Genomic DNA, 27,334 nt, shown 5'->3' with positions numbered 1-27,334 from the left:
CCAGCGTCCCCCTCACATGACTAATCCAGCGTGAGCGTCCCTGCTCTGGGTCTGCTGGATCCGGTTCGGGACGAGACGGGGCGCGTGGACCGGGTTCTGTCGGCTCCGGGGCTTCATACGGTGCGTGTCGGTGAGGAAGGAGAGGGGGAGGACGTGAAGAGCATCCTGATCCTCCGCAGAGCTGCTGGAGCTCCGGAGCCGGACACAGATCCTCAGCGTGAGGCGAGCAGCCACTCCGCGGCGAACCCGGAACACAGCGGCCGCTGAAGGGTCCGTTCCCTGAAGGCGATCTGCTGACACGTCTGTCTGTGCTTATTTATTCACTTATTTACTCACTTATTCATTTATTTCGGCAGACTCATGCATGAGCGCGGATCTGGACGGAACCGAAGTGAGACCTCCCGCTCGCTGCTGCCAGCGTTCCGGATCAATAGACGATCTTTGTCCAAACACGTTTAAAATCCGATGACTCCAGTGAAACAGTCTTCAGCTGAACTTTGTGCAGAAAAACAAAAACCCCTCACAAAGATCTTAAAGAACTTCCCTCTGGATAAATAAAGGTTCTGGAAAACAACCCGCTCCGCCTTTGGTTCCTTGCTGCGTGTTTCCTTCCGGTGGCTTTACGGGGACGGACCGGAGCAACATGACGGCCGCGGAGGACACCAGAGCTGAGAGAGGAGGAGGAGATGAAGAGGACAGACTGCAGCTGATGAAAGGTGAGTCTCAGGACTGTGGAGCTCCCTGAGGTCCAGGCCAGGTCTGCGCGGGCCCGCGGCGCCGAGCTCCAGGAATCTGCCGCAACACAACACACACACACACACACACACACACACACACCGCAGCTCAGCCTGTGACAGCTAGCCTCGTTAGCCTTTGTAGCCTGTGTGTTGTGTTGTGTCGCAGTGTTGTGGGTCAGTGTGTGTCTGCAGGCTGTCATGCTGCCTCCTCTCTGAATGTCGATATCATAATAATTATATAATAAAATTATATTTTACATGACTAAGAACTCCTCCAGCTGTCAGAGTCCTCTGACCCTCCTGGGGTCTGGGTCTGAGTCTGACCCTCCTGGGGTCTGGGTCTGAGTCTGACCCTCCTGGGGTCTGGGTCTGACCCTCCTGGGGTCTGGGTCTGGTCTTCCTGCCCTGGTTGATCTAACGGCTCCTCCACTACCCTGACGTCCTGACAGGGATCAGGACCCTAACGGTCTGCTTTGAGGAGCGGCTCCTCTGAGGCTCTGATCCGCTCTGTGCTGTGAGTCTTTAAACTCTTCTTCTCTCTAAGGTTTCTGAGCTGATGACTTCCTGTCTGCAGGTGCGGCGTTTCTGACCACGGTGGCGTCTGCGGGGATGCTGGCAGGGTTCGGCTCCACGCTGGCGCTGGCAAAGAAGAAAAGTCCAGACTGGTTCAGTAAGGTACGGGTCTCACCTGAAAAACACCTGGTAAACACATGACCTCAGAGCAGGGGGTCAAAGGTCAGACAGGCCTGCGTGCAGCTGGAGACGGCCTGATGTTGTTGATGCTGTGCGATGACGTCTGCCTTCCTCCTGACTCACACATTCCTCCTGAAATCAGTCGGAGAAGACGACTCTCAGCTCGGGACACGCGCTCGGACCAGGTCCCGTCAGCTGGAACGTTATTGGCGGCTCACAGGCTCTGATTAAACGTGACGCACATGGAGGAACAGGGCGGCTCTTGTTCTCTGACTTTATTTCTGTCGTCTTTGTCGTCTGCGCCGAGCCTCAGATCCAAACACGCCAAATGAAATGTGATTAAAGCAGCAGCGCGTCCCGTCTGATCAACACGCGCTCATCCTCTGACCCGAGAGTCTGCAGTACAGTCTGGTCAGTGACCAGGTGACCTTAACCTTTGACCTCTGAGGACAGAAAGCCGTGATCATACAGCCAAACGTCCTAATGAGACACGATGGTCAGAGGGCCGGACGCCATGTTTCATAAATGCAGTCTGAGAATGAACACATCAAACATGGCCGCTGTAGGTCGACCTGTACTTCCTGTTTTCTATTTTCTGTGTTCTCTGACATTTGAGCCGTTTCTCAGGGAGCGGGTTCAAGCACCCGGCAGCGCTCTCCCCTCTCACATGTGTCGGTTGTTTCCCCCGCAGGGCGTGGCAGGGACGGCGGCGGCCCCGGAGAGCGGGGCGTCTCTGGCCCTCAGGGCTCTGGGTTGGGGCTCGCTGTTCGCCTGGTGTGGAGTGGGCCTGCTCGGCGTCACTGTGTGGAAGGTCCTGGGCGTCCACAGCGTACGTACGGTGCCGGCATGTTACAGGTATCGAGCCGTGTCCGCCGTGTCCTGACGCTCTTTGTGTCTCCTGCAGCTAGCGGAGTTCAGGCAGACGATGCAGTCCTTCTTCCCGTCCATCCCAAGGAGCACCGAAGCGCCATCAGAGCCTCTGGACTGGGACGCCGTCTTCAAGTCAAAACAACCAGAGACAGGAGGTAAAGCAGGATGAGGTCTGAAGCAGATATGAGACGACCCTCTGGACCAGTGTCCCCAGTCCAGTTCCCAGCACTCGTCCTGAGGACAAGAGTTTAGTGACTGTAAAGCTGAGAACTGAGCCCCGTCTGTGTCGGAGGTTCTGAGTGATTCCACTGCTGTTTGTTTGTTTGATAAAATAAATCTGATTGATCCAGAGACGAGGACTAAATGTCCAGACGACTGGACATTCATCTCTTCATTACAAACCCATCACATCTGAGGGACAACTGTCCCGGGTCAGGCCCCGAGTCCAGACTGAAAGGTTTCAAGTTAGGATCTAGAGTAGAGCTGAACCAAGTCCACGTCAGAGTCAACAAGTCCCCCGTCATGACCCAGGAAAGGACAGCGTTAGTCATCATTAAATGTATTGAAAGATGTTTAGACAGGTCTAGAGTTCAGATCTGTCAGTCCCACATCGAGGCTAACAAGTACCCCCAAAGAAACCCCAAAGAGTCCATGTACGTTTATTCTTGAACATGTGGAACATATAAAGATCTGGTACTGGACCAGACAGGAGGAGCTTCTCTTTACATGTCTTACAGCCCCCTGCACACAGTCCCTCACATCACACACTTCAGACCCCAGAAGAAGTCCTCAGCTGAGCCGAGGATCCGCCCCCACGCCAGCTCCAATGTACATGTCTATTTACAGGAGGATGATGATGCTGTGGTTCGTCCAAATACTGATGGTCAAATAATTCACATTAAAAACATATTGCACCAGAACAAAGTACATGACCGAGCATCAGTGTTTGCCGTCAGACCACATGAGAAACCAAAGGCCTATCTACACCTCACTACTTAAATAAAGCCCCGCCCACATCTACCTAACCCCGCCCCCAGAGGAGCCCCGCAAACAAAGACACGGAGGAGCGCGAGCTGCACGCCACACCGCGGTGAGAACGAACAAACCGCCAACAGAAATCCAAAATAAAAAACACAAGTATTAAATATTTTTGTATTAAAATTACTTTAAAATCCCAAATAAACCTTTGATGGAGCCGAGGAGCCGTATATATTCTATATATATTCATTTGTATGTAAAAACATCTGTTTCTGGTTTTAAATAAAAATATAATAAAGGCCAGTCTGTCACATGGGCGGAGCCTCCTGAGCCGCCAAGCGTGCCCCGGCGCCGTGTCTGTGTCACGAGCGGCTGATTTTGAACAGTACTTCACACATGATGGCCGACACGGAGGAGCCGAGGGCGGCCGACAGCGAGATGTCCAGCAGCCGGCTCTCGAACAGAACAAACTCCGCCCGGTTCTCCTCCACCCTCGCCATGGCCAGCAGTGCTTTGGCGGCGCGGCACATCATGTTGATGCTGGGCGGCTCCGGCGGCGCACTGGCGTGCAGCAGGCTGTGTGGGTTCTGCTGGTACTGAGCCATGGCCACGCTGTCCTCCAAGAAGCCAATCAGAGTCCCCACGCTGCCTTTCTGCAGGGCGATGGCCCTCGCCGCCGTGGGGTCGCCCTGCGCCAGGTTGGACAGGGTGGCCACCGCCATCTCTCGGCACACCTGGCTCTTCCTCTCGCCCACCAGACGCACCAGCGTGGAGAAGAGCTTCTGCTGGCGGCTGAAGGGCGGGGTGGCGAGCAGCAGGTCCACGTTAGAGTCCTGGATGCTCAGCTTGCACAGACACTCCAGCACCAGTCTTTGAGGGGTGAGCGACCAGGAGCCGCCGGCGGAGGAGAAAGGGTCCTGGGCCTCGGCGGACGGGCACACCACCCAGTGCAGCAGCCCGTCCAGGATGGGCAGGCAGATGCTCTCGGGGTACAGCGACAGGTCGAGCTTGCCCGAGACGTTGGCCAGCGTCACCAGCGTGTTCTCTCTGAGCGCCGCCAGGCAGTCCCACCACCACTCGTCCCGGCTGCAGGCCAGACCCGGCTCCTCCTCCCGCTGGTAGGTGGGCGGCATCCGTTTCCTGCGGGAGTGGTGGTGGTGGAGCAGCACCAGCCGGCTTAGGATCAGCACCAAGCCGGGGCACTGCGACAGAACCGCGTCGTTGCCAGTGACGAAGGAGAGGCCGCGTACGATGTTGGAGATGCACACGCAGCGCTTCACCAGAGAGTCTTGCCAGGACTCGGCAGTGGACAGCGGGGCCTCGTCCCAGCAGCGAGGCTCGTCCTCCAGCTGGCTGATGGGACTCCAAGCCGGTGACGTCTGACCTCCGACCTCTGATGGACAGCCTGCAGGAAAACAGGGAGAGCAGAGTCAGGACGAATAAAGGGAGCTGATCAGACACATCGCCATCTGGTGGTAAAACAGCAGCACTACAACAGACACACTGCTCTCCCACAGGGTCAGTTGATGCTAACTTCTCAGCAGCTCCTTCGCCTCACCCGTCTCACCTCCCTCAGCCTCTGAACTGCTCCCGCCCTCTCCTCCTGTCCTCTCCTCTCTCTCCTGGGGACCAGGCAGGGTGAAGTCTCCTGTTCGGGGCTCGAAGTGCGTCTGGATGTGAGCGGTGGAATCGCCTCCTCCGGCCTTCCAGTGCAGGAGGCCGCTGATGAAGCCGTTGGGTCGGTTGAGTCTGGCCCAGCGCTCCTCCGCGGCCTCCCACTCCTCACCTTTCTGCTCCACCCTGATGGGCAGCTTGTCGTACTTGCTGGCTTGTTGGGGGCCGGGGTCTGCCTGGTCCAGGTGGTCCGTCATGCCCGTCTCCTCTTTGATAGCAGGTTTGCGGTCTTCCTCCTCAGGAGCAGTGAGTAGCAGTGCCCTCACCTCCACCTCGTCCACTGACCTCCTCCTGATCCTCTGCTCCTCTGCTGACCGCCTGTCAGACTCAGAGGCGGCAGCTGGGAGCTCCTTCTGCACCTCCTCTTCCAGAGTCCTCTGGCCCTCGAATCCCACCTCGTATTCCTCCAGGATGCCAAAGATCTGAATGAGGCAGCGGCGGTAATACTCCACGATGAGCTCCAGGAAACCCGGCAGCTGCAGGAGGAGAGGAGGAGGTGAGGAGGAGGAGAGGAGGAGGTGAGGAGGAGGTGAGCAGGAGGTGAGGAGGAGGTGAGCAGGAGGAGAGGAGGAGGTGAGGAGGAGGAGAGGAGGAGGTGAGCAGGAGGTGAGGAGGAGGTGAGCAGGAGGAGAGGAGGAGGTGAGCAGGAGGAGAGGAGGAGGTGAGGAGGAGGTGAGGAGGAGGAGAGGAGGAGGTGAGCAGGAGGTGAGGAGGAGGTGAGCAGGAGGTGAGGAGGAGGTGAGCAGGAGGAGAGGAGGAGGTGAGGAGGAGGTGAGGAGGAGGAGAGGAGGAGGAGAGGAGAGGAGCAGGAGGAGAGGAGGAGGTGAGCAGGAGGTGAGGAGGAGGAGGAGAGGAGGAGAGGAGGAGGAGGAGAGGAGGAGGAGGTGAGCAGGAGGAGAGGAGGAGGTGAGGAGGAGGAGAGGAGGAGGAGGTGAGGAGGAGGTGAGGAGGAGGAGGAGGAGAGGAGGAGGAGGAGGAGAGGAGGAGGAGGAGGAGGAGGAGAGGAGGAGGTGAGGAGGAGGTGAGCAGGAGGTGAGGAGGAGGTGAGCAGGAGGAGAGGAGGAGGTGAGGAGGAGGAGAGGAGGAGGTGAGCAGGAGGTGAGGAGGAGGTGAGCAGGAGGAGAGGAGGAGGAGGTGAGGAGGAGGAGGAGGAGAGGAGGAGGAGGTGAGGAGGAGGAGGAGGAGAGGAGGAGGAGGTGAGTCCTCAGATGGACTCACAACGATCACCATCATATCAAAGCTTGTCTGACCTGCGTGAGGCTGAAGGAGGTCACAGTGCTGTCGTCATACAGCAGGATGTTGATGGTGTCCAGCGCCCAGGTGCTCTCTGCTAACAGGCCAGACTTCAGTGACATCATCACCCGCCACGCCTCCGGGGTCCCTGAATCACAGAGCAGAGACGCTGCAGCTTCAGGCAGATCAATAACAGATGATGGATAAATGTGTGTGTGTGGAGGCCTGCTGACCTATGTCCTTGGCCGTCAGTCGCCGTCGTGGCTTCAGTTTGGGGGACGAGACCTCCACACAGCCAGTGGGGAAGCTGACGTCTCTGGGGCCAAGCGGGAGGCCCTGAGCAGGTGGGGGCCCTGGTGGGAGTCCTGGCAGCCCGGGCTTCTTGATGGAAGGCATGTAGGGGGTGCTGTTGGGGGACAGAGACCCTCCTAGGGGCCTTGGGAAGGAGGACGGGCTGTGAGAGCGGGTCACATGGTTTGTGACTGTGGGCGGGGCCTGGAAAGAGGAGGGGGGCTGTCTGGAGGTGACAGGGGCCATAGAGGCGGAGGAGTGGGGGGGGGTATGGGGGTTGGCGCTGGTTTAGGTGACTTGGGGGCCACTGGTTGTCCTGGGGGGCCCTGCCCTCCTGCTCGTCTCCTCGGGTCATGCCAGGATACTGGGGTCCCTGGCCCTGACGGGTGTATGGGAAACCCATGTCTGTCCTTGGGTGCCACATGTTGGACTGTGGTCCCTCCCCGGGGCCTCCGGACATCGCTGGTCCTGAGCCCAACATACCCTGTCGGTCTCGGCTAAACGAATATGGGTACTGGCCCTGGATGGGCCTGCGCTCGGGGCCCATGTAGCCACCCCCGTAGGGACCAAACATGTCGGGCTGCTGCGTGCCATACTGCTGCACGCCAAAGGCCTCGCCCTCATGGCGCTTAGCGGGCGGGTACATCCCCTCCATCGGACGTTTGTAACCCTGCAGACACACAGATCAGTGTGAGGACACGCCGCGGTCCTGATAAACCTCAAAGCTGCAGTCAGAACCCTCACCTGCTGCTGGGGGTACAGGGGCTGATGGGAACTGTAGGCCATGTTGTGAGCATACTGCTGTCCATAGCTGTCGTGCCTGAGGAGAACACAGTCAGCTGTTGTCATGGAAACACCAGCACCAAACAAATGCTGTTTTACAGTTAACGTGTTGCCCAGGTGCTGCAGCATCATGTGACTGTGACAGTAAAAGGGACATTCAGCTGTGTCACTGTGTCTGAGTGAGGCAGCGCCGCCACCATCAGGCCACACTGAGAATTACAGCACTGATCTGTCATTGCTGAGCATCAGAGGCCTCCTCTCACCTCTGCTGGGGGTATCTGGTGCTGGGATACATGCCGGCCTCGGTTCCTGATGCACCCATGCTGCTGTTCTGACCTCCAGGGGGCACCATGCCTCCCTCTGGACCCATCCCATGGTCCGGCCTGCAGCAAGCAAACACACAAAAGGACAAAAACTGATTAATGATCGACTTTGTGAGAGAATGAACAGAAACCTTTGATTTCCGAGCGCCGCTCATACTTCAGGAATGTTACCACAAATAAAAAACTCAAGTCTGTCCGAGCAGTGTCTCACCTCCGCTCATACCCAGGGCTGTAGGGGTACTGAGGTCTGGGCCCCATCCCTGTCTGGGGACCAGAGGGAGGCCCCCGTGGGAACATATCCTGTATGGAACTGCTGGGCATCTGACCGGGACCAAAAGCCTCACCAGGTCCCAGACCTGCAGAAGAAAGAAGGAGAGCTGAAGCCTGAAACCTGACAGGATGTAACCAGGATGGTCCGCCCACCAGGGGGCAGCACAGAGCAGCATCCCACTGAGCTGCAGTTTTACTTCTTGAGTCATTCTGTAGATATCAGATCAATATCCAGCAGTGATCAGCTGATCAATACAAATATCTCATCTTTTTTCTTCCCTGCGTGCTTCTTCCAAACACAGAAATGATCCTGCAGCGCCCCCTGCTGTCTGCAGTGAGTGTTCAGCCCTCACCTTTCCGCGGCCCTCTGAATGAGTCCTTGCTGGCATCGTGCTGCATCCTTGCAGAGGGGTCTGTGGGTGCTTCTCCCGGCTGGTAGGGGCCACCGCTGGGTCCCAGGCTCCGCTTGGTTTGGAAAGCTGGATCGCTGCCCTCAGAGAACGGGTCCTGGACGCTGACTCCTCCCACGTTCCTGAGAGAAAGCAGGCCTTTTATAGAAAGTGGAGTGATGGCTGAACACTGTTTAAATGTGTGGCTGTGTGGGAGATCGTGTTTGACGTGTTCCAACATATTAGTGATTTTATTGATGAAGACGCTCATGAAGTCTTCACACTAAGAGCTGCAGGACTCCGAGGCTCCACGGAGCTGTGGCTCTTTGTCAGGTCCATTAAATGTGTACATCTGTGTATCATTTGTAATCATTACACAGTTTTATTTTATTTATTTTTTCGATCGTGTTAAATGCCGTTGGCTGGCCTGACTTCTGAAAATGAAAACCTGTGTTGGTTGACCTCCAGTCTGGATGTTCACTAACAGCAGGATACATGTGGATCAATTCAAGACATGTTTGATCACCTCTGGCAAAATGAACCTGTGAACCAGGCAGCGCTGTGCTGCAGGACGAGCCGCCACAGCTGTGCTGTGTCAGGAGCCCCTCCCCTACCTGCTTCCTGGCTGCGGCCCCATCCCGCTGTGTGGGGTGGAGGCGGGGGTCGGTGGCTTCAGGTCTCCAGGGGGCTCGGTCAGGGAGCTGCTGCTGGACTGAGGGGTGTTGGGGCCCTGCAAGGAACCCGAGTTGGCTGCAGAGATGAAGAAGAGACGGAACAAAGGTGATGTCATCGTCTGTCCAGGCTGGCATGTTAACAGATAATTCTATGATCAATCAATCAATTCTTCAATTATGGCCGGAGATGAGAAGTGAAGTGACCTTTGACCTCCGGAGTCTAATCAGACCTGAGAACCAGGAAACATCCTGCTGAGGCTGTCACCGGCCAGGAGGCAGAATGAGTGTGTGTGTGTGTCTGTGTGTGTGTGTGTGAGAGTGTGTGTCTGTGTGTGAGAGTGTGTGTCTGTGTGTGTGTCTGTGTGTGTGTGTCTGTGTGTCTGTGTGCGAGAGAGTGTGTCTGAGTGTGTGTGTGTCTGTGTGTGTGAGTGTGTGTGAGAGTGTGTGTCTGTGTGTGAGAGTGTGTGTCTGTGTGTGAGAGTGTGTGTCTGTGTGTGTGTCTGTGTGTCTGAGTGTGTGTGTGTCTGTGAGTGTCTGTGTGTGTGTCTGTGTGTGTCTGTGAGTGTGTCTGTGTGTGTCTGTGTGTGTGTCTGTGTGTGTGTCTGTGAGTGTGTCTGTGTGTGTGTCTGTGAGTGTGTGTCTGAGTGAGAGGAACAGAGGGAGGTATCGTGGGAAATTAGGTCAGCTTGAGGTCACTGGTGTTTACATTCACACTCTACTCTCGCCTGACAACTCGCTGCATCTGTTACATAATCAGATGTGTGTGCAGGGATCCCTCCCAGCAGCAGTCTGTCCTCCTCCTCCTCCTCCTCCTCCTCCTCCTCCTCCTCCTCCTCCTCCTCCTCCTCCTCCTCCTCCTCCTCCTCCTCCCTCAGGGTTTGGGGGGGTCTGAGGTGGGAGGGGTCTGTTTCTTACCTGGGGAGGGCGGCTGGATCTTGGCCTGCAGCGATGGAGATTTCTTGGCGTCTGCTGCGGGGCCGGTAGCGTCCGGCGGCGGCTCCTCTCCCCGCTCCATCTTGCACTCGTAGGCGAACAGGTACTGGATGTACTGCTTCTTCAGGGAGCTGGCGGAGCTGCTGGACGTCCCCACGCTCAGCAGAGACGACAGCTCCCTCCACTTCTTGTTCTTATTGACCTGAGAGGACGCACACAGCAGTTACTGACCCATCCACACTCCACTAGTCCACTCAGCAGAAGAGGAGAGACGTCTCACCATGGCCAGCCCTCCTATCTCCCGCACAACCAGATAGAGTCTGCAAAGGTCCAGCGGCTTCTTCCCCACGGCGGGCAGGTTAGGAACGGGCGTCCCCCTCTCCTCCATGAAGGACAGGTACCGGTCCACCCACAGCCTCCGGTCCGGCTCAGAGCCCATCTCATACAGCCTGCTGATCTTCTCGTTGGTCATGGTGGCCACGCTGGGCTTCTGAAGAGACGTGGGGACGAGCGTCAGGTTAACAGGTCAGAGCAGCAACAGAGCAGTGAGTGAAGGTGTGATCACAGCCACACGGGTTCAGAGGGGACGGACGGAGGACGTGTTACACCACACTTTAAAAGACACTCTGTAAAGTCTCTGTGCCAACAGAAGCAATTTCTTATATATCCTGCACATCATTGATCATTTTAAGCGTCATAAATTCTATAAAAATAATATAAAAACTGAAAACCTGCCGCTGCCAAGTTTGTCTAATGGAATGTTCATGAACTTTATCAAAGGTCTCCAAAAGTAAAACTGAAGATTCAACCACACATCAAATCCTTATCTTCTATATAAGTGGATTGATTTTTTTTTTATTGATGGTATTAATAATGACACAGACACCTGTGTGCCCCTTAATACCCTGATGGAAACAGGACAATCATGGCTTCCTGCTCTCATCAGAGACACGTACAATAAAGTGGTTTGATTGAATGTTTACAATATGGGGCCATGATACAAACAAAATGTTTCCAATAAACCTGAAGAGCTTCACATTGTCCAAGAATCTCCAGCACACGTCCAAACCCCAAAGAAATAATTAAAGATAAAACGGAGCCGAGTTCCACTGAACCTGACCCCTCGTCTCAAGGCGAACTTTATTACAACAATGTACAATAAACAGTGAACAGCTCTCCCTCCCTCTCCTCCCTCTCTTCACTGTCGTTGTTCAGAAATTATGCCGGCTTTTGCAAAAGCTCGCACAACAGTCAATGCAGACACATGAGTCCACGCATCCACAATCCATTCACATACGGTGGCGTAACTCGCCCGGCGCTGCCTCCCAGTCTTAGTAAAGCGGTGCTCGCTGTCTGCCTCCATCGCTCCCACGCTGCTCGCAACTTTACTTTGAACGCCCTGTTTAAGTCGATGTCCAGCGGTTGGAGTTCTTTTATTAACCCTCCCAGGACTACAGCAAGCTGCGTCAGGTACTCAACCCGTACATAAGGCGCTCCGGATTATTGGGCGCACGGCAGATTTTTGAGAAGATTTTAAGCCTTTCGTTGCAACTTACAGTCGTGAAAATACGGTACACACTTCCATGTCTTTGGGAGATAAGTGGAACTGAGCAGCCCACTGACACCTCACAGCTGTCTCACATCTATTCTGAAGTTTCCGTGACATGAAAGAAGAAGCCTCTCCTGGAGGTTTAAACAGTGAGCTGCAGCTGGAGGAGGCACAAAGCAGCCACGTCTCATCACCTCAGACAGTTAATGAGGAGCGAGCAGCGAGGAGCAGTCTGTGAAAAGCAGACAAGAAGAACGAGGCTGCAGTGTGTTGGCAGTAAGAACGGGTTATTTTGGGTTTTCTCTGGCAGCCGGAGGAGAGGAGGTCAGGTGCTGCTGGGAACACACTGATCAGACCTGTCAGCTAGGGGAGCAGAGGAAGAGGAGGAGGCTCCTGTGTGAAGCCTCTCCTGTCTGGATGAGGAGACATGTTGAATCACTTCATAATGGAACAAACTGCTCTGACTAGTCTGAGTCTACAAACAGTCACATGACATGCTGTTAGAGACAGAATGGGCCCGATGAGCGTCCAGCTCACAGTAAAGGCCACGCTTTAAGAAGAATCCTTCATCATGTAGCAACGCCCTCACTTTACCTCCACCAGAACTCCAGAGTCTGCTCCTGACAGACCAGAACCAGCCTAACCCAGGTCTACAGACAGACCGAGGGCCACGGTGCTCATAAGCCCAGAGGAGACCAGGTCTTCACACTGGAACCAGTCCCCTGCATGAAGCCTGCTGCTGGATGAAAACTGGACACAACCACAATCCCCCCGAGTGGATGAAGCATCAGTCTGTCTGTCCTGCTCTAACTTCAACCAGATTAACCAGCTGCTCAGAATCTTATATCCAGACATGGTCAGGGACCTTCCAGCCAATCAGAACCCACCGTGCATCTGCTAGACCATGCTGGCAGAGCGGACAGCCACCGATTGGTTAACGAAGCCAAGGCACTGACCTTGGGTTTGGGTGGTTCGGAGGCGGGGCCGACGCTCTCTTTGCTGAGCTCCACCCTCTGTTTGGGATCTGTGTGAGGACCCATCCCGTCTGCTGGCATTATGGCGGAGCCTGAAAGGCAACACATCCACCGTTAGCTGCTGAGCGCCAGACCCAGAGTCTGACTTCCACCGCACTCTGCCGGCCTACCTGACGATGGGGCAGTGTAGGGGGGTCCCTGTGGCGTCATCCTTCCAGAGTTGCTGCCTGGCTGCTGTGTGTAAGGGCCTCCGGGGCCTCCGGGGCCCATTCCTCCCATAGGTGACATGTGCGTGTAGCTTCCCTGCCTGGACACCACAGAAGAAGAAACAGGTTTGAAACAAGAAGCCGTTGTCAAACATTCGTAAATATAGAAATGCAAACACAGGAGCAGCAGCCGGGTCAGCCCTGTGAGGCTGGTAACCTCAGTGTCCACATCAAGCAGCAGCAGGTTGTGCTGGCAGCCAGAAGTCTGTCTCAAAAGAAAGCTTTAGAAGTGCTGCAGAAGAAGAGGGCGTCATTAAACAGCACGACGGTGGAAACAGACACACACACGTTAGTTTCAGCTGTGGGTGTGTGAAGCAGCCGGCAGTCAGAGCACAGGACAGGTCCGGTTAGTGCAGCACAGCCTGACACGTGTGGCGCTGCATCCTCTAGTACCAAACCTACCCATAATGCTCAGCAGGGGTCTGCAGGTCCGGTCGAGGCTGAGCATTGGTGCCCTGCTGGGAGTGGTGAGGAAGATGAGGAGGAGGAGGGTTGTGGTGCTGAGGGTGAGGAGGATGGGAGGGTGTGTGAGGTGTAGGAGAGAGGGGGGCTCGACCCGCTTGCTGCCAGGACTGGTTGTGGTAGACGGGTGAACGGGCAAAGGGAGGCCTGGAAAGACGGAAGGACGGTGGAGGGTGAGGAGCAGCAGACGGTCATCAGTGTGACCTCGTACACACAGCAGCCAATGATCTCACGACAATGTGCCTCCGCTCACTGCAGGACTGACCCGAGGAGCTAGCTCTTCCTGTCTGGACTCACCTGCTCTGAGCGGACAGAGATAAGGAGTTGGCACTTGGCCCGGCATTGGGCCCGACCTCCGGGGGTCTGCAGCTGGCGTTGGGTCCTGGAGGTCCCATGCCTTGTCCTGCAGACTGCGGCATGCCTGGAGAGGTGGGGGCCATGGTGCTTCCTCCGGGCGGGTAAGGTCGCCCCCCTGTGGCAGGCACGAGGCTGCGGCCTGCCGGGGTGGACGGGCCTTGACCGTGCATGGGACTGCTGGCGTTTAACCCCAAACTGTTGGCCAGGCCGGGGCCTAGGCCTGGGGCGTTGTAGTTGGCACTGGGGGCTCCGCCATAGTGTGGGGGCCGGGGGAAGTTTCCTGCATGGAGACACAAAGCTGGGATGAGGAACTCTTTCAGCAGGTTAAGAAAAGGATGCAAACATTCCACTGTGGTATACCTGGGGGCCCGTACTGGCTGTAGGAGGGACCCCCCTGCTGGTAGGAGCTGTGGTGCATGGGCCCCCCAGGTCCTGGGTGAGGGGCCATGGATGGAGCAGACTGCTGGGGGTTAAACTGGGAAGCGGAGGTGGCGCGCTGCATTGAGGGAGGGAAACCTGAGGGGAGGTGAGGAGGAGGAGGAGGTTATCCTAGCATAGCATACGGAAAGCCGGCTTAGCCACACCTCTGAACCGTACCTCTGTCCTGCATCACAGCAGACTGGGACGAATGAGGACCGACATCTGACCCAGAGCCAGAGACCTGAGGGGTCAGCTGAGAACCTGAGACAGGCAGAGGCATGTCGTTAATGTCATGGTCCCCATGGCAACAGTCCAAGAATGATGGCATTTCGTCCTACCTGGTCCACTGACGGCGGGGGACAGCGGACCTGAGCGTGATTGGCCGCTGGAGCCTGCTGGGGATGGAGAGGCGGAGGGGGAGGGGCCAGCACGAGCCGGAGGGGGCAGGCGGGGGGAAAGGTGGGGGGAAAATGGAGAACGGGCCGGAGTCCCCTGGTCACCCTGAATGCTGCCAGAACCCGGCGCCCCGGAGCTCCCCGCCGCCTCGGTGCCCGTGGGCAGGTCATCGATGGAGCCGGACAGATCCTGAAAGACAGGAGGAGGAAAACATCAACTCTTCTTCAGCGATGATGTGCAGCAGCGACAGGACCGAAGGCTCACACCATGACTGCATGAGCCGAGGACGTGGAAGCAGCATGTCTCAGAGGTCAGAGGTTTTAAAGGCTGTTACATAAAGCACAGACACACACTGAGGAGCAGAGAGAAGCTCCAGGCTGCAGCAGGAACAGCTGAACCTGATTTACGGCTCATTACAGTAGAGTTTTCCTGCAGAGCGAGGGAGGACGCCGAGAACAGACAGTCCTCCACAGGATCTTCACCTTCCTCCTCCTCCTCCTCAGAGTGAAGGTGAACCATCATCAGCAACATGTGATCACAGACCCGGTTATTATGGGGAGACAGAACCCCTCCCAAAGAGAGGAGGCCTGTGTGTCTGATGAGTCACAACAACATGGCTGCCTGGAATGAACTGTTAGATGATCTGCAGCGCTATCCTGTTCACACTCTACACACCCACTTCAGACCCAGGCACTCAGACGACTCATCCTGGACCAGACACTGTTACCGCTCACGGTTTGATGTGGATCATATTTATCAGCATTCTCTTGCATTTTAATGTGTAACCTCTGCCAAAGAGTTCCCTCCAGGGTTAGAGTTTCATCTGATCTCTCACAGACTGCTGCCCCCTGCTGGAGTACAGATCTATTTCCTCTCGATCAACACTTTTTCCCCAAGAATGTTACAAATTGTGTCTTTATGCTAAGCTAAGCTAAGCTAAGCTAAGCTAAAGACACTTCTAACCTGAGGGCAGGGATAAGAAGTGACTGAATAATTGTGTTTATGTTCACATCCATCATGATACATAGAACACAGGAGCAGGCTGAGGCCGACCTTAAATGACATCACATGACTTTATACCTCACCACACATGTTCATTATATTCATTTAAAGGTCATTTATTTAAATAAACCACTTTTTAAGCAGCTTAATTCTGTTTGAACTTTAATAATAATAATTAATAATAAAATAAATCAGTGTCATCTGCAAACATGACACATTTAGGACATCTGTCATATAAATAGAGTATGAACAGCTCAGGCCCAGGTATCCCTCTTTGTTGTGATAATGTTCCATTCATCCCACATATTAAAATCCAAGAGGAGAAGGAAGGAGCCGATGAAGGAGGGCAGAAACAGAAGAGGAGGCTGAAAGGAACGATGTCAGAGGACAGCGGGACCAGAGGACAGCGGGAGCAGAGGACAGCGGGACCAGAGGACAGCGGGACCAGAGGACAGCGGGAGCAGAGGACAGCGGGACCAGAGGACAGCGGGAGCGGGAGCAGAGGACAGCGGGAGCAGAGGACAGCGGGAGCAGAGGACAGCGGGAGCAGAGGACAGCGGGAGCAGAGGACAGCGGGACCAGAGGACAGCGGGAGCGGGAGCAGAGGACAGCGGGAGCAGAGGACAGCGGGAGCAGAGGACAGCGGGAGCAGAGGACAGCGGGAGCAGAGGACAGCGGGAGCGGGAGCAGAGGACAGCGGGACCAGAGGACAGCGGGAGCGGGAGCAGAGGACAGCGGGACCAGAGGACAGCGGGAGCGGGAGCAGAGGACAGCGGGACCAGAGGACAGCGGGAGGGAAACAGGAAAGAAAAGAGACGGGAAGATGGGGAGAAAAACAGGAAGGAGGAAACAGGAAGGTGGAGGAGACGAATGAAGCCCTGCACTCAAATCTCCCATCTGCCCCTGGGCCTTGGGCCAGCCAATCACTGCACAGCGTCCCATCCTCCCCCCCTCTGCCCGTGCCAACAGCTCAGCCAATCAGCCGCCGTGCTGCAGCACACACACAAAGAGTTCTAATTATAAAGAGTGAGCTGCAGAGTGTTTCTCTCAGCTCTGCCCAACCTCCCTCCTCTTCCTCACTCCTCTTCCTCCCTCCTCTTCCTCCCTCCTCTTCCTCACTCCTCTTCCTCCCTCCTCTTCCTCCTCCTCTTCCTCACTCCTCTTCCTCCTCTCCTTCCTCAGCTTGTTCTTGTTGTTTTCCCCCTCCTCTTCCTCCTCCTCCTCCTCACTCCTTCTTACCTCCTTCCTTTTGTTGCCCGTTCTCCTCACCTCCTGGTTCTCCTTGCTTCATCATGGTTCTCTCTCTGTTCTCTCCTGTTTTTTGTCTCCTCTGGATTTAACCCTTTTCATTCTAGCTTCCGTTAATGTCCCCTGCCCCTCCGTCCCTCCCCCTGCCTGCCCTCCTCAGGCCATCAGGGGAGATGTGCAGGTTAAACTCAGGCTGAGGCCTTCAGCTCATCCCGCTGATTCTCTGTTCCCTCTCCCCCTCTGGCAGCAGTTGCCATGGCAACAGAATCAGCACCCTGACTTCAAAAGGAGGCACCGAAAGAGAAAGACCAGAGAGTGAGGAGGAGGAGGAGGAGCTGTAGAGTGCTCCTGAACTGGAAACCACCACACACTGCTGATACTTCCTGATTACTGATCCAACCCACAGACAGACAGAGGAGAACCTCGGGCTGCTCTGGTGTAATCTGATGGATGAACCTGTAATCTGGAAGGTAACTGCAGCGGAATATTTACTCTACAGACAGATTAGCCCAAAGATGACTCAGCAATCAATACAAACGATCAGATGGCACCAGGATGATGATCGCTTCCTGTCTGCAGCTTCTTCTCACTGACCGACAGCACAGCTCGCTGTGTGTGTGAGGCAGCATTAACCCTGCATGTGACTGATCAGAGGAGCCTCTCTGTGTGTCTTATTGATGGTGTGCTCAGCGGTGAGGTCAGCCTGACAGAAGGGTTAAATGTTGTGTAAGGGTTAAAGCACGGCTCTGCCTCAGGTCACCGGGACACATCCCTGGTTCAGGGCTCAGCGGGAGGCCTCAGCCGCTCGGAGCGTGACACCTGTGAAGTTCAGCTCCGGGAAAGCAGGCCGCCGCCATTATCCACAACAACAGCGAGCCGCAGAACAATCAGAGCGCGCAGACAGCGGGGGGCTGAAACATGCTCAATCTGCCACAGTCAGAGCCTGAATCACCACCAACAGCTCCACTTTCTGCACAATGGAGCTCCACCTGTCAGCCTCCATCAGTCAGAGCACTCACAGGTCACTCTTTAACCACGTCACTCTACACACAGCCGCCATCACCCCTCACACAAACACACAGCTCCTGATGTGAGGGACGCACTCACCGGCAGGCTGGACGGACGTTCCTGGCTCAGGCCCATCTCCTCATGGTTCGGTTTCCCAGGAGTCATAGCTGTGGCCTGGCCCCGCCCCCCATACGCCTCCTGTGGCACCTCCTGCATCCAGACAGAAAGGAAAGCAGTTTTTTCTCTGACTGTCTGCAGGGTTATTTTCAGGAACCAGTGACCACACATGTTAGTCAGTGAGTCACAGTTCCTCATTGTCTCCAGACGTTCTTTACTGAAAGATAAATCTGTGTGTTTGTCCAACACGGGAGAGGAAATACTTCAGTATTTTCAGATGTTGGAAGGTGAGGTGAGGACTGACGGCATTCTATCAGCTCAGATACACAAGCTGCTCCCTTGAGCTGAAACACCAGTTCAGTGGCTTCAGTCTGCGGCCGCACCTCGGTGTCAGGTTTAATACAGAACAGCACTTCCTTTCTCTGATGACAGCAGCTCTGCACAAGGAGGTGGAGCTCTTAATCAGAGTATGAAAGCACAAAAGGTCAAAACACATCCAGTCAGCAGCTCTAGAGAAACTCCTGGGTCCTCCTGGGTCCTCCTGGGTCCTCCTGGGTCCGCAGAGGTAATGAAGGCTGTGGAGTCTCAGGGGAGACCCAGCTTCATGTTACTGTGACTGGACACATGCAGTGAACAGACCCGCTGCTGTGTGTCGGCCCAGGACCCGCTGGATGTGGGCTCACTGTTTCTCCTCTCTCAGCTGCTTGAGTTGCCCTGTGGCAGATGACAGTGATGAAGCTGAAGGTCGGGGTTTCCCTCTCGTGTGCAGCTCTGTTAAAACACTGACACTCGAGGAATGTTTGCTTCTCCCTTTAACTAAAGGCCCACAGTCCTTTCAGAGTCCAGCTGCTGGACTCTACACTGCATCAACCATTGATCCGTCCTGCACAGAAGCCTCCTCAGCTGTGATTTGTTGCCTTCCTTCCTCAGCTGGAAGGACTTCAGTGTAACACCATCAGCAGGGAATGACATCACAGTCAGTGACTGTTCTCGCCTACCTGCGGCTGCAGTGGGCGGGGCTGCATGTATGCTGGCTGGCTGGGGGCGGAGGGCTGCTGCTGCGGAGGGCTGAAGTACGGCGGCTGACCCGGCTGACAGTAGCTGCCCACGCTCTGCTGCTGCTGGCCGTACTGAGAGCCCATCTGAGGAGACGCCAGAGGACACAGCAAGCATTAACACATGCTAGACCAGCTGTGGGTCAGACACACACACACCTATCCGATCAGACCGACCAACACCTCTGACCCCTGAGTCGCAGATCACATGATGACGTTACACACGACGGCCACATTTGCGGCCACACATTGCGTCTGGGCTCTCAAAGGCTCCTTATAACAGTCTGATGGACACATGCTGAAGAACCTGAGGCTCCTCGTGTCCACGCCTCAAACACCAGCTTCAGTGTTAGCATCAACACACGCTACATGTTTCCTGCAGACAGAACCTGAAGCTCCGGGTCGATCCACTGCCTGCTCAGCCCTCTGACAGCTCCGACAGTGGATGGATGGTGCTGAGACGTTTGCAGGTGGATGCATCGGTCAGGATGCATGGAGAAGTCCAGAAGTATCTGGATCATTCTTTTCCAACATCTGAGCAGATATTTCTCCATTAATGCAGCCTTCATGGTTTTAAAGTCCTGTACTGTATGCCCCTGATGAAGCCAGCAGTCTGCAGGCTAAAAATAGCCTGGTCCCCGGTGCACCAGGAATAGCCTGACCCGGCCCGGCCCGCTCTGCTGCAGCCGTCTGCTCTCACAGCATCAATGGCTGCGTCGTGCTCAGAGCAGCGAGGCGGCGACGCTGCAGATGAATCAGCAGAGCCGGTCTTTAAACACAGACGAGCTGGGAGGTCGCCGTGGAACAGCTCAGACCGCCACCAGTCCGTGGTGAACACGTGGAAGGTAACACCTGACACTCACACAGGACTCACAGCGTTTCCTGTGTTTCCACAGCGTTACAAACGACAGGAAACGCAGTGCGAGTGCAGCTGTCATGGTGCCGGCTACAGACCAGCTGTTCCAGTTTTGTTGCACCTTTAAAAAATGGCGGGCTGTACTAAGTGACCGGCGCCATCAGGGACATCAAACGCCTGCCACTAAACGGGTCCAGCTTGTTATGCTAAAGTCATGTGACCACAGTGTAACAGTCAGAGTGCCTCCTACCTGCTGCTGAGGGTACTGCATCCCTGCCATTCCAATCTGCCCTCTGCCAGGCATCGCCATTGGGTATCTGTGGGGGGAGGGGGACCCGTAGGGCTGGCTGGGGTATGACGAGCCCTGCTGCTGGGAGTACGGGTTGTTGGTCATCCCATACAGCTGAGAGCGCTTTATGGCCATGGGGTCCACGGACGGCACCTGAGGAAGATGAAAGATCGGATGAAGAGCTTCACTTCACTGTGACTGTGCCACATGTCCAGTCAGGACGGGACAGGACAGGACAGGACAGGACAGGACGGGACGGGACGGGACGGGACGGGACGGGACGGGACGGGACAGGACAGGACAGGACAGGACAGGACAGGACAGGACAGGACGGGACAGGACAGGACAGGACGGGACAGGACAGGACAGGACAGGACAGGACAGGACAGGACGGGACGGGACGGGACGGGACAGGACAGGACAGGACAGGACAGGACAGGACGGGACGGGACAGGACAGGACAGGACAGGACTCCTCCTGCTCCTCTATGGAAGCAGCATGCAGACAGTCAGCTCCACGTGCTACAGATATTTCACTGTTTACAATTTTCTACTCTTCACACCAGCTGCAGGTCAGACACCCGCTGAGTGTTGGTCATGTGACTGCTGCTCACATGTGACTCCATCATGGCTTCCTGCTGGCTGCTGGGGACAGAAACCTGCTGCAGTCACAGCTGGACTCACTTTATTACTGACATTACAGTAGGTGAGAAAAGCGAAATAAGAAGAAGCTGCAGCCAAATATAGAAACAAACCACAGACTTAATCCTGAGCTCAGGTCAGTCAGCTGAGCAGAGTAAACAAACAGGAGGAGGTCTGGAGCTCTGCCAAGCAGACACAGCTGGCTGGAAACAGTGATCAATAATCTGGATGTAAACAGAAGGAGGGGACGATCCGACACCTAGATCCATGGAGATGGTCTGCAGTGAGTCCCAGAGGGTTCCAGGTGCTTCAGATTCCACTGAGGAACATGTTTCCACTGCCCTGTGGCCTGTACAGGAACTACCAGCACATTCATCCTGCACCCACCCTGCAGGAACCACAGACGCTTTGAGGACTCCTCAGAACATTCCAAGCCATGGTTCCAGTGTAGGAGCTGATGCTGTGATGTTTTGCATATTAATCTATGATGAATGTAACCACGTGTGGCCCAGTGCACTGCTCCAAGCTGTGGGACTCGGGCCGACCGCTCGGGGGCAGAGGTCCCCGGCGGCCCGGGCTGGCTGTGTGCTCAGCTCCAGTGTTATACCGGCGGGGATGGGCACATGGCTAATCTGCATGTGTGAAGGTCAGGGCCGCTGTGTGGAGACGGGGCCACGATGGGCTCCCTGCCAACACACTGTGGCCACGGCACGAGCCACACACACACACACAGACACACACACACTCACGCCTCGGTCCTGTCACTCACGCCTCGGTCCTGTCACTCACAGCCGCAGCTGTGCTCACAGCCTCACGGCCGCTGACACCTCCGGTCACTTCTGACGCGATCATTAGCATATGTGAAGCCGTCAGTCGGCGTCAGAGCGGCGCGGAGCTGTCAGAGGAGCTGTCGCCTCGTCCCGGTGTCTTCAAACGACATGAAATAATAAAAGCTGCTGGTTCTGACCCCGTGTGTCCACAGGAACAGCCGCCGTCCTGTCGGCTGACAAACATGCAGCCTCCTCAGGCCTGAGCGCTCAACATGCTAATGTTAGCCTAGCCTAGCCTAGCATGCTAAAAACGGAGTCACCTTGGACACAGAAGCGAAAACACTGACTTTGCTAAACACTGGTAACTAAATAGGTCATTATTTATCCACATTAACAAGAAGGATTGTTTAAAAACAACATATTGTTTACTAAAGAGTGAAAACATGCTTCAATGTATGCGTCCAGGGGTTAAACTGATCTACAGCGCAAATACAAAAACACATCTAGCTAGCTGACGTTAGCAGTTCAGTTAGCATAGCGACTAAGCTAGCTAGCTAGCTGGTTAGCTGTCACGGGGCAGCTATCCGTCAGTAGTCCGAGTATAAACGGTGTATTTCCGCGGTTATTCACCTGGGACCTGCCGCCGCCCTGCCCGTTGTTCCCCGGGCTCATGCTCGGGTGACTTCTTTGTTGTCCTCCCCAGCCATGAGTCGTGGAGCCGAACTGGGAGCCCATGTCTTTAGCTAGCCCCATGCTCGGCTGTTGTTGTGCAGCAGGATTATTGTAATCTGGATATCCGCTTCCATAGCCCCTGATCATCGGGCTGGGAGACGTCAATAACTGGTTCAGAGTCGGTGTGGCGCCTGACGGGTGCTGCTGCTGGCCCTGTCCGGGGAACCGCTGAAATCCTCCGCCTCCAGCCGGGGAGCTGGTAGCAGCCATAGCCGCTTTGCTGTGGTTATCGGCGGCTGCGCTGCCGCCGCCCGGGCCCATCAGGCTGTTCCCCTGGCGCGAGGGGCTCATCATGCCTCCATACCCCGCGGTCCCGTAGCCCGGGCGGTAGTTCGGGTAGTGGCCGTACTGGCTGTTGTTGCTGTAGCCTTCGTGGGAGTTCTGAACCTGATCCATGGTGCTGTGTACCGAGTGCGCCGCTGCTACCCCAGTCCCTGGGCTTTGTTGTCCGCCATGTTGATCGAAGCAAGGCCCTCCTCCTCCATTCCCATAATAATGATTAAACTCGGAGCTGGTCCCACTCGGAGGAGGGTTGTTGGTGCTGTTGGTGGCTGATCCCAGGCTGGCATCCATCCGCTCCTCCTCCTCCTCCGCCTCCGCCTCCTCCTCTCTGGGGTTCAGCTGGTGTTGGTGATGGCGCTCCTCCACCAGGAGGATGGAGTCAGTCCCTCCATGGTGCTGCTGTCGGTCCCCTCGGCCTCGCTGGTTGTTGTTGTTGTTGTTGTTGTTGTTGTTTGTGGGGTTGTTGTTGTCGGTCTGGCGCTGGAGCTGCTGGATAAACCGGCTGAACGTCGGAGGAGTGTGGAGGGATGGTGGAGGTGGTGGAGGAGGAGGTCCCACACCAGCAGCTCCGCCACTGATGCAGAGCTTTCCCTCGCCTCGCCCGCGGAGCATCTCCGAGCCCGGGCTGGTCTCACGCCGGGTCCCCGGGGCCCTGCCGGGCTGTCTGAACTTATGCATGCGGGCGGTGCTGAGCTGGTCTCGGTGACACCGAGGCGGATGCAGCTTGTGCGGCCATGCTCACGTGCGCACCGGCAGCGGGTGGATGTGGGGGAACACGTGGTCCAAATAAAGTCAAAGTTTTCTGACAGCCTCAGTGACGTCACTCCTCCTCATCAGCAGCTGCCACATGAGCTGCAGGTAGTTCTGATCAATCAACTCAACTCTGATCAGCACACACTGCAGTCCCTTCAGCGTCCACTAGAGGCTGGAACCAGCAGAGTCCATCCCCGCAGACGTCCATGTGTTTATTATCTTCCACAGATGATTCATATTCTTCGTTTTAAAGCGAAGCTGCCGAACTAATCGGTTTGTAAAGAGAAGTTACACTGATTTAACACAAAGTGCATCAGAAGGAAATCTACCCGACCTTTAAGAAGGATGTTCACAGCCAGGTCCAGACACTGTGGTCTGTTCTGATCATGACCTGGACCTCTCAGCGTGGAGGGACGTACTCCTGGTGCAGCCTCTGCTGGACTCTGAGTCCGGGGCCTCGTGCCTCAGACTGGAGTCCATACCTGCTCCAGAAATGAGCTCCTGCTGCTTACAGATGGGTCCTGATCCCAGTCTGACCCGGTCCAGATGTAGGAGCTGACAGCCAAAGGTTCAGAGCTTAAACCACAAGATGACTGTTGTGTTTCTTCCCTGTAGGCAGCGTCAGAGAAGAACCCCCCAAACCCCTAACCCCTAACCCCCAAACCCCTAACCCCTAACCCCCAACCCCCAAACCCCTAACCCCCAACCCCCAAACCCCAAACCCCTAACCCCCAAACCCCTAACCCTAACCCCCCACTCATCACTCATCACATCTGTGGATAAACTGAAGAGTTTATTATCTGAGATGATGTTATTACATCATACTGAGTCTGACTGCTGTGTGTGTGTGTGTCTGTGTCTATGTGTGTGTCTCTCTCTCTCTCTCTCTGTGTGTGTGTGTCTCTCTGTGTGCGTGTGTCTGTGTGTGTGTCTGTGTGTGTGTCTCTGTGTGTGTGTCTCTCTGTGTGTGTGTGTCTCTGTGTGTGTGTGTCTCTCTGTGTGTGTCTGTGTGTGTGTCTATGTGTGTGTCTCTCTGTGTGTGTCTGTCTCTCTGTGTGTGTGACACAGCTCTGACTGCACAGAAAGTAGCAGCATGCTGCCCTCTGCTGGAGCTCCCTGTCCTCACATTCTGCAGCCAAACCTGCTGCAGTCGTTCACAGGATGTCTGTATACACCAGCTGTCCCATAGGGGGCGCTCTGCACACAGTCCAGAGTCAATGGAGGCAAAAAGACAAAATTCAAACAAATTCAAACAATAATTCTCTTCAGTTTCCTCATGTTTGTATTTGCAGATAAGTTTATTTTCCAGAGTTCTTTGCATCTTTATAAATCTATAAAAACAGCGACGTCTTTAACAGAAGCTAAGCTCACATGGCAGAGGAACCCAGCCTGCAGGTATCTGGTGCTGATGAGGCTGACGAGGTCCAATCAGTGCTTTATTAGCATCTGTTAGCATGTGTGCAACCTTAAAGACACGTTTACAGGTCAATAACACAGGTCGTCATTTCATTGGTGGCTTGAAGTGAGGCGTCTGACCTCAGGTTTTCAGCTTCTTTTGAGTCAGACCACACAAAGGAGGAGACTCCAGCCAAACCTCCCTCTGCAGGCTCTGATCCAGCTTCTACGTGGAGTCAGCGCTGGCAGTGCAGCGCCGCCGCGGCGCTGACCAATCAACTCGCCCGCAGCAGGTTTTCCTGAGGGGCGGCGTGGGCGTCAGGCTCAGCAGCCTGTGTGGATGATGGCAGCTGTGATTGACAGCTCATTCAGGGTAAAGGACACTTGGCCCTCCAAATGTGCAGAGTCCTCCAGGCTGAAAGTGATTTTCATACAGCTGAGGCAGGCTGCTGGAGGGGGGCGTGTGCCATGTGCATCCAGCCGTGGTGAGAGGATAATGGGAAAGCAAAGAGCATCATTACCTCTCTCCACGCTCGCTGCACCCGCCTGAAGCGGCGGCAAAAGGCGGCGTGGATGTCAGCGCTTTGACACTGTGGATCAGGACTGAATGTGAATGTGTTTGTGTCTCAGGCCCAGTTTGAACAGCAGAATGCAGCATGCACACAGACTGAGGGGCGAGCAGCCAGCAGGGGGCGCACCGAGCAGCAGCAGGGAGAACAAAGAGCAGCCAGCAGGGGGCGCACCGAGCAGCAGCAGGGGGAACAAAGAGCAGCCAGCAGGGGGCGCACCGAGCAGCCAGCAGGGGGCGCACCGAGCAGCAGCAGGGGGAACAAAGAGCAGCCAGCAGGGGGCGCACCGAGCAGCAGCAGGGGGAACAAAGAGCAGCCAGCAGGGGGAACAAAGAGCAGCCAGCAGGGGGCGCACCGAGCAGCCAGCAGGGGGCACACCGAGCAGACAGCAGGGGGAAGAAAGAGCAGCCAGCAGGGGGCGCACCCAGCAGCCTGCAGGGGGCGCACCGAGCAGCCAGCAGGGGGCGCTCCGAGCAGACAGCGCACCGAGCAGACAGCAGGGGGAACAAAGAGCTGCCAGCAGGGGGCGCACCGAGCAGCCAGCAGGGGGCGCACCGAGCAGACAGCAGGGGGAACAAAGAGCAACCAGCAGGGGGCGCACCGAGCAGACGGAACACTTCCTCTGTGGTTCTAAATGTAAGAATCATTCACAGTGACACCTTTCAACTGTTGTTAGCATTCATGCTAACATGTGCACACAAACATCCTCAGTGCGACTGGTGTTCTGTTTCCCTGAGTACTGATGACAGGCTGAACATTAAGCAGCTAGCTAGATTACAGCTAGTCGCTAGCTGCTACGTTGTCACTACTGAAACACAGACTGAGTGGATTAAAGAGATTCATCCAAGCTCTGGTTGGACATTATTGCAGCATAGCTAGAGCTAGGTGGCTAATTAGCTGCACTGCAGAGCCAGTCAAAGACAATCGTTAATTACACACATTAGCTTTGTGGTGTTGCAGCATTTATTGTGATCTAAATTCATAATGCCTTAGCTTGAATCATGTTAGCTGGTGAGGTTATTATGGCGAGCTAGCTATGACTTAGCCACATAGCATTGATCTAGTGCTGTAGTTGGTAGTTTGGATGAAGCAGATGCTGTTATCCACGGTATGATGGTAGCTAGCAATCTGCCAGTGTTAGCTGTCATGTGCTCCGAGTCCACAGCCCGGACAGTCCGCTCAGCCGCCGTCACGCTGAGCATCCACAGTTTATTTATGAGTGTTCAAAGCCTTAAAAACGTCCTTCTTTGGTTTTGTTCCTATTGGCTGAAGATTCGTCTTTAAATGTCCTCATACAGCTTGAGCGGTGCCGTGCTGATGGTGCTGATGGTGCTGCTCCCACAGACGGCCCCGCAGAGCTTCGGGCCGGCCCTGTCACAGCAGCTGCAGACGGACGGCGTTCCCATTTTTCTGTTTATCAGCTTTGGTTTGTGGAAGCAGCAGCTCATGTTATCTGAAATCACACACACACACACACACCTCCCCCTCCTCTCAGGGTTAAACGTACTCCTGCAGGCTGTAGCTGTCCCTGATGTCTTTCTGTGGGACTGTGGACGGGGACGTGTAGAGCTCCTGCTCCACTTTGGGCTCCTCCTGCTTCGGCTCGTCCGTCTGCAGCTGGACGCTTTTCTGCCGCCTGGGTTTGGGCTGCTCGTGCTCCTCCGGCAGCGCCTGCCTCCGCCGCTCGTCAGGGTTGGAGGAGGAGCCGTACTCCGGTCGTCTGGATCTTTTTCCAGGACAGGACAGACAGAAAATGACCCCCGCAGCCAGGAGGAAACCTGCAGAGATAAACGTCACGCACAGAGCGCCGCCGGGCTGGTACTTGCTGCTGTCCGGCAGGTCCGTGGTCAGGAAGGCGGTGATGACTTCGTTGGTGAACCAGGACGCAGGCACCAGGCAGAGGAGGCTGGCCAGGATGAAGCAGCCCCCGGCAGCGATGGCCGTGTGTCCCTTCGCCCGGTGGCTGCCCCCCCAGCGGGTACATTTGAGCCCCAGCGAGGCGAGACAGAGTCCAAACGCCGCCAGCAGGCAGCACAGAACCATGGCCGCCCGCATGCTCTGCAGGTACGCCGGCAGCGAGAGCAGCGAGTTCTTCATGGTGCAGCTGAAGACGCCGGAGCTGTACCAGACGCAGTCCATCCACAGACCCTGCATCTGTGAGATGGGGGTCATGACGCTGGACCACACATTCATGCTCACCTTCCAGTTGGGCAGCATGGTGGCCACAGTGGCGCCCAGGACGCCCAGGAGCGCCAGGACGAACGCCAGAATCTGAACGGCGGCGGACAGCATAGCTGGGCCCCCCCGACGGGCTCCGGTCCTCTCTGGCGTCCCAGGCGGGTCCT

At 55.7% G+C, this 27,334-nt stretch overlaps 2 protein-coding genes and 1 pseudogene across 2 annotated transcripts; 1 reads left to right on the top strand and 2 right to left on the bottom strand.

The window, feature by feature from the left end:
• The first annotated feature begins 568 nt into the window (after positions 1–568).
• Positions 569–2,667, top strand: tmem242 (transmembrane protein 242). Its single transcript, XM_028396911.1, has 4 exons — positions 569–716; positions 1,312–1,412; positions 2,122–2,259; positions 2,335–2,667. The coding sequence occupies exons 1-4, from the start codon at positions 644–646 to the stop codon at positions 2,467–2,469; spliced, it is 447 nt and encodes a 148-aa protein (XP_028252712.1). The 5' UTR covers positions 569–643; the 3' UTR covers positions 2,470–2,667.
• Positions 2,668–2,943: 276 nt separating this feature from the next.
• Positions 2,944–23,020, bottom strand: LOC114428406 (AT-rich interactive domain-containing protein 1B-like; annotated as a pseudogene).
• Positions 23,021–26,486: 3,466 nt separating this feature from the next.
• Positions 26,487–27,287, bottom strand: LOC114428478 (claudin-20-like). The gene has a single exon (XM_028396915.1). The coding sequence runs from the start codon at positions 27,279–27,281 to the stop codon at positions 26,487–26,489; it is 795 nt and encodes a 264-aa protein (XP_028252716.1). The 5' UTR covers positions 27,282–27,287.
• Positions 27,288–27,334: the final 47 nt, after the last annotated feature.

This window comes from Parambassis ranga, chromosome 24 (assembly GCF_900634625.1).
Source record: "Parambassis ranga chromosome 24, fParRan2.1, whole genome shotgun sequence".
Lineage (NCBI taxonomy): Eukaryota > Metazoa > Chordata > Actinopteri > Ambassidae > Parambassis > Parambassis ranga.
This window is presented reverse-complemented; position numbering and strand designations above follow the sequence as displayed.

Coding starts and splice junctions, on each gene's coding strand:
- LOC114428478 (XM_028396915.1), bottom strand. CDS start 27,281: ATGCTGTCCGCCGCCGTTCAGATTCTGGCGTTCGTCCTGGCGCTCCTG.
- tmem242 (XM_028396911.1), top strand. CDS start 644: ATGACGGCCGCGGAGGACACCAGAGCTGAGAGAGGAGGAGGAGATGAA. Junction 717..1,311: donor CAGACTGCAGCTGATGAAAG/GTGAGTCTCAGG, acceptor TCCTGTCTGCAG/GTGCGGCGTTTCTGACCACG. Junction 1,413..2,121: donor GTCCAGACTGGTTCAGTAAG/GTACGGGTCTCA, acceptor TTTCCCCCGCAG/GGCGTGGCAGGGACGGCGGC.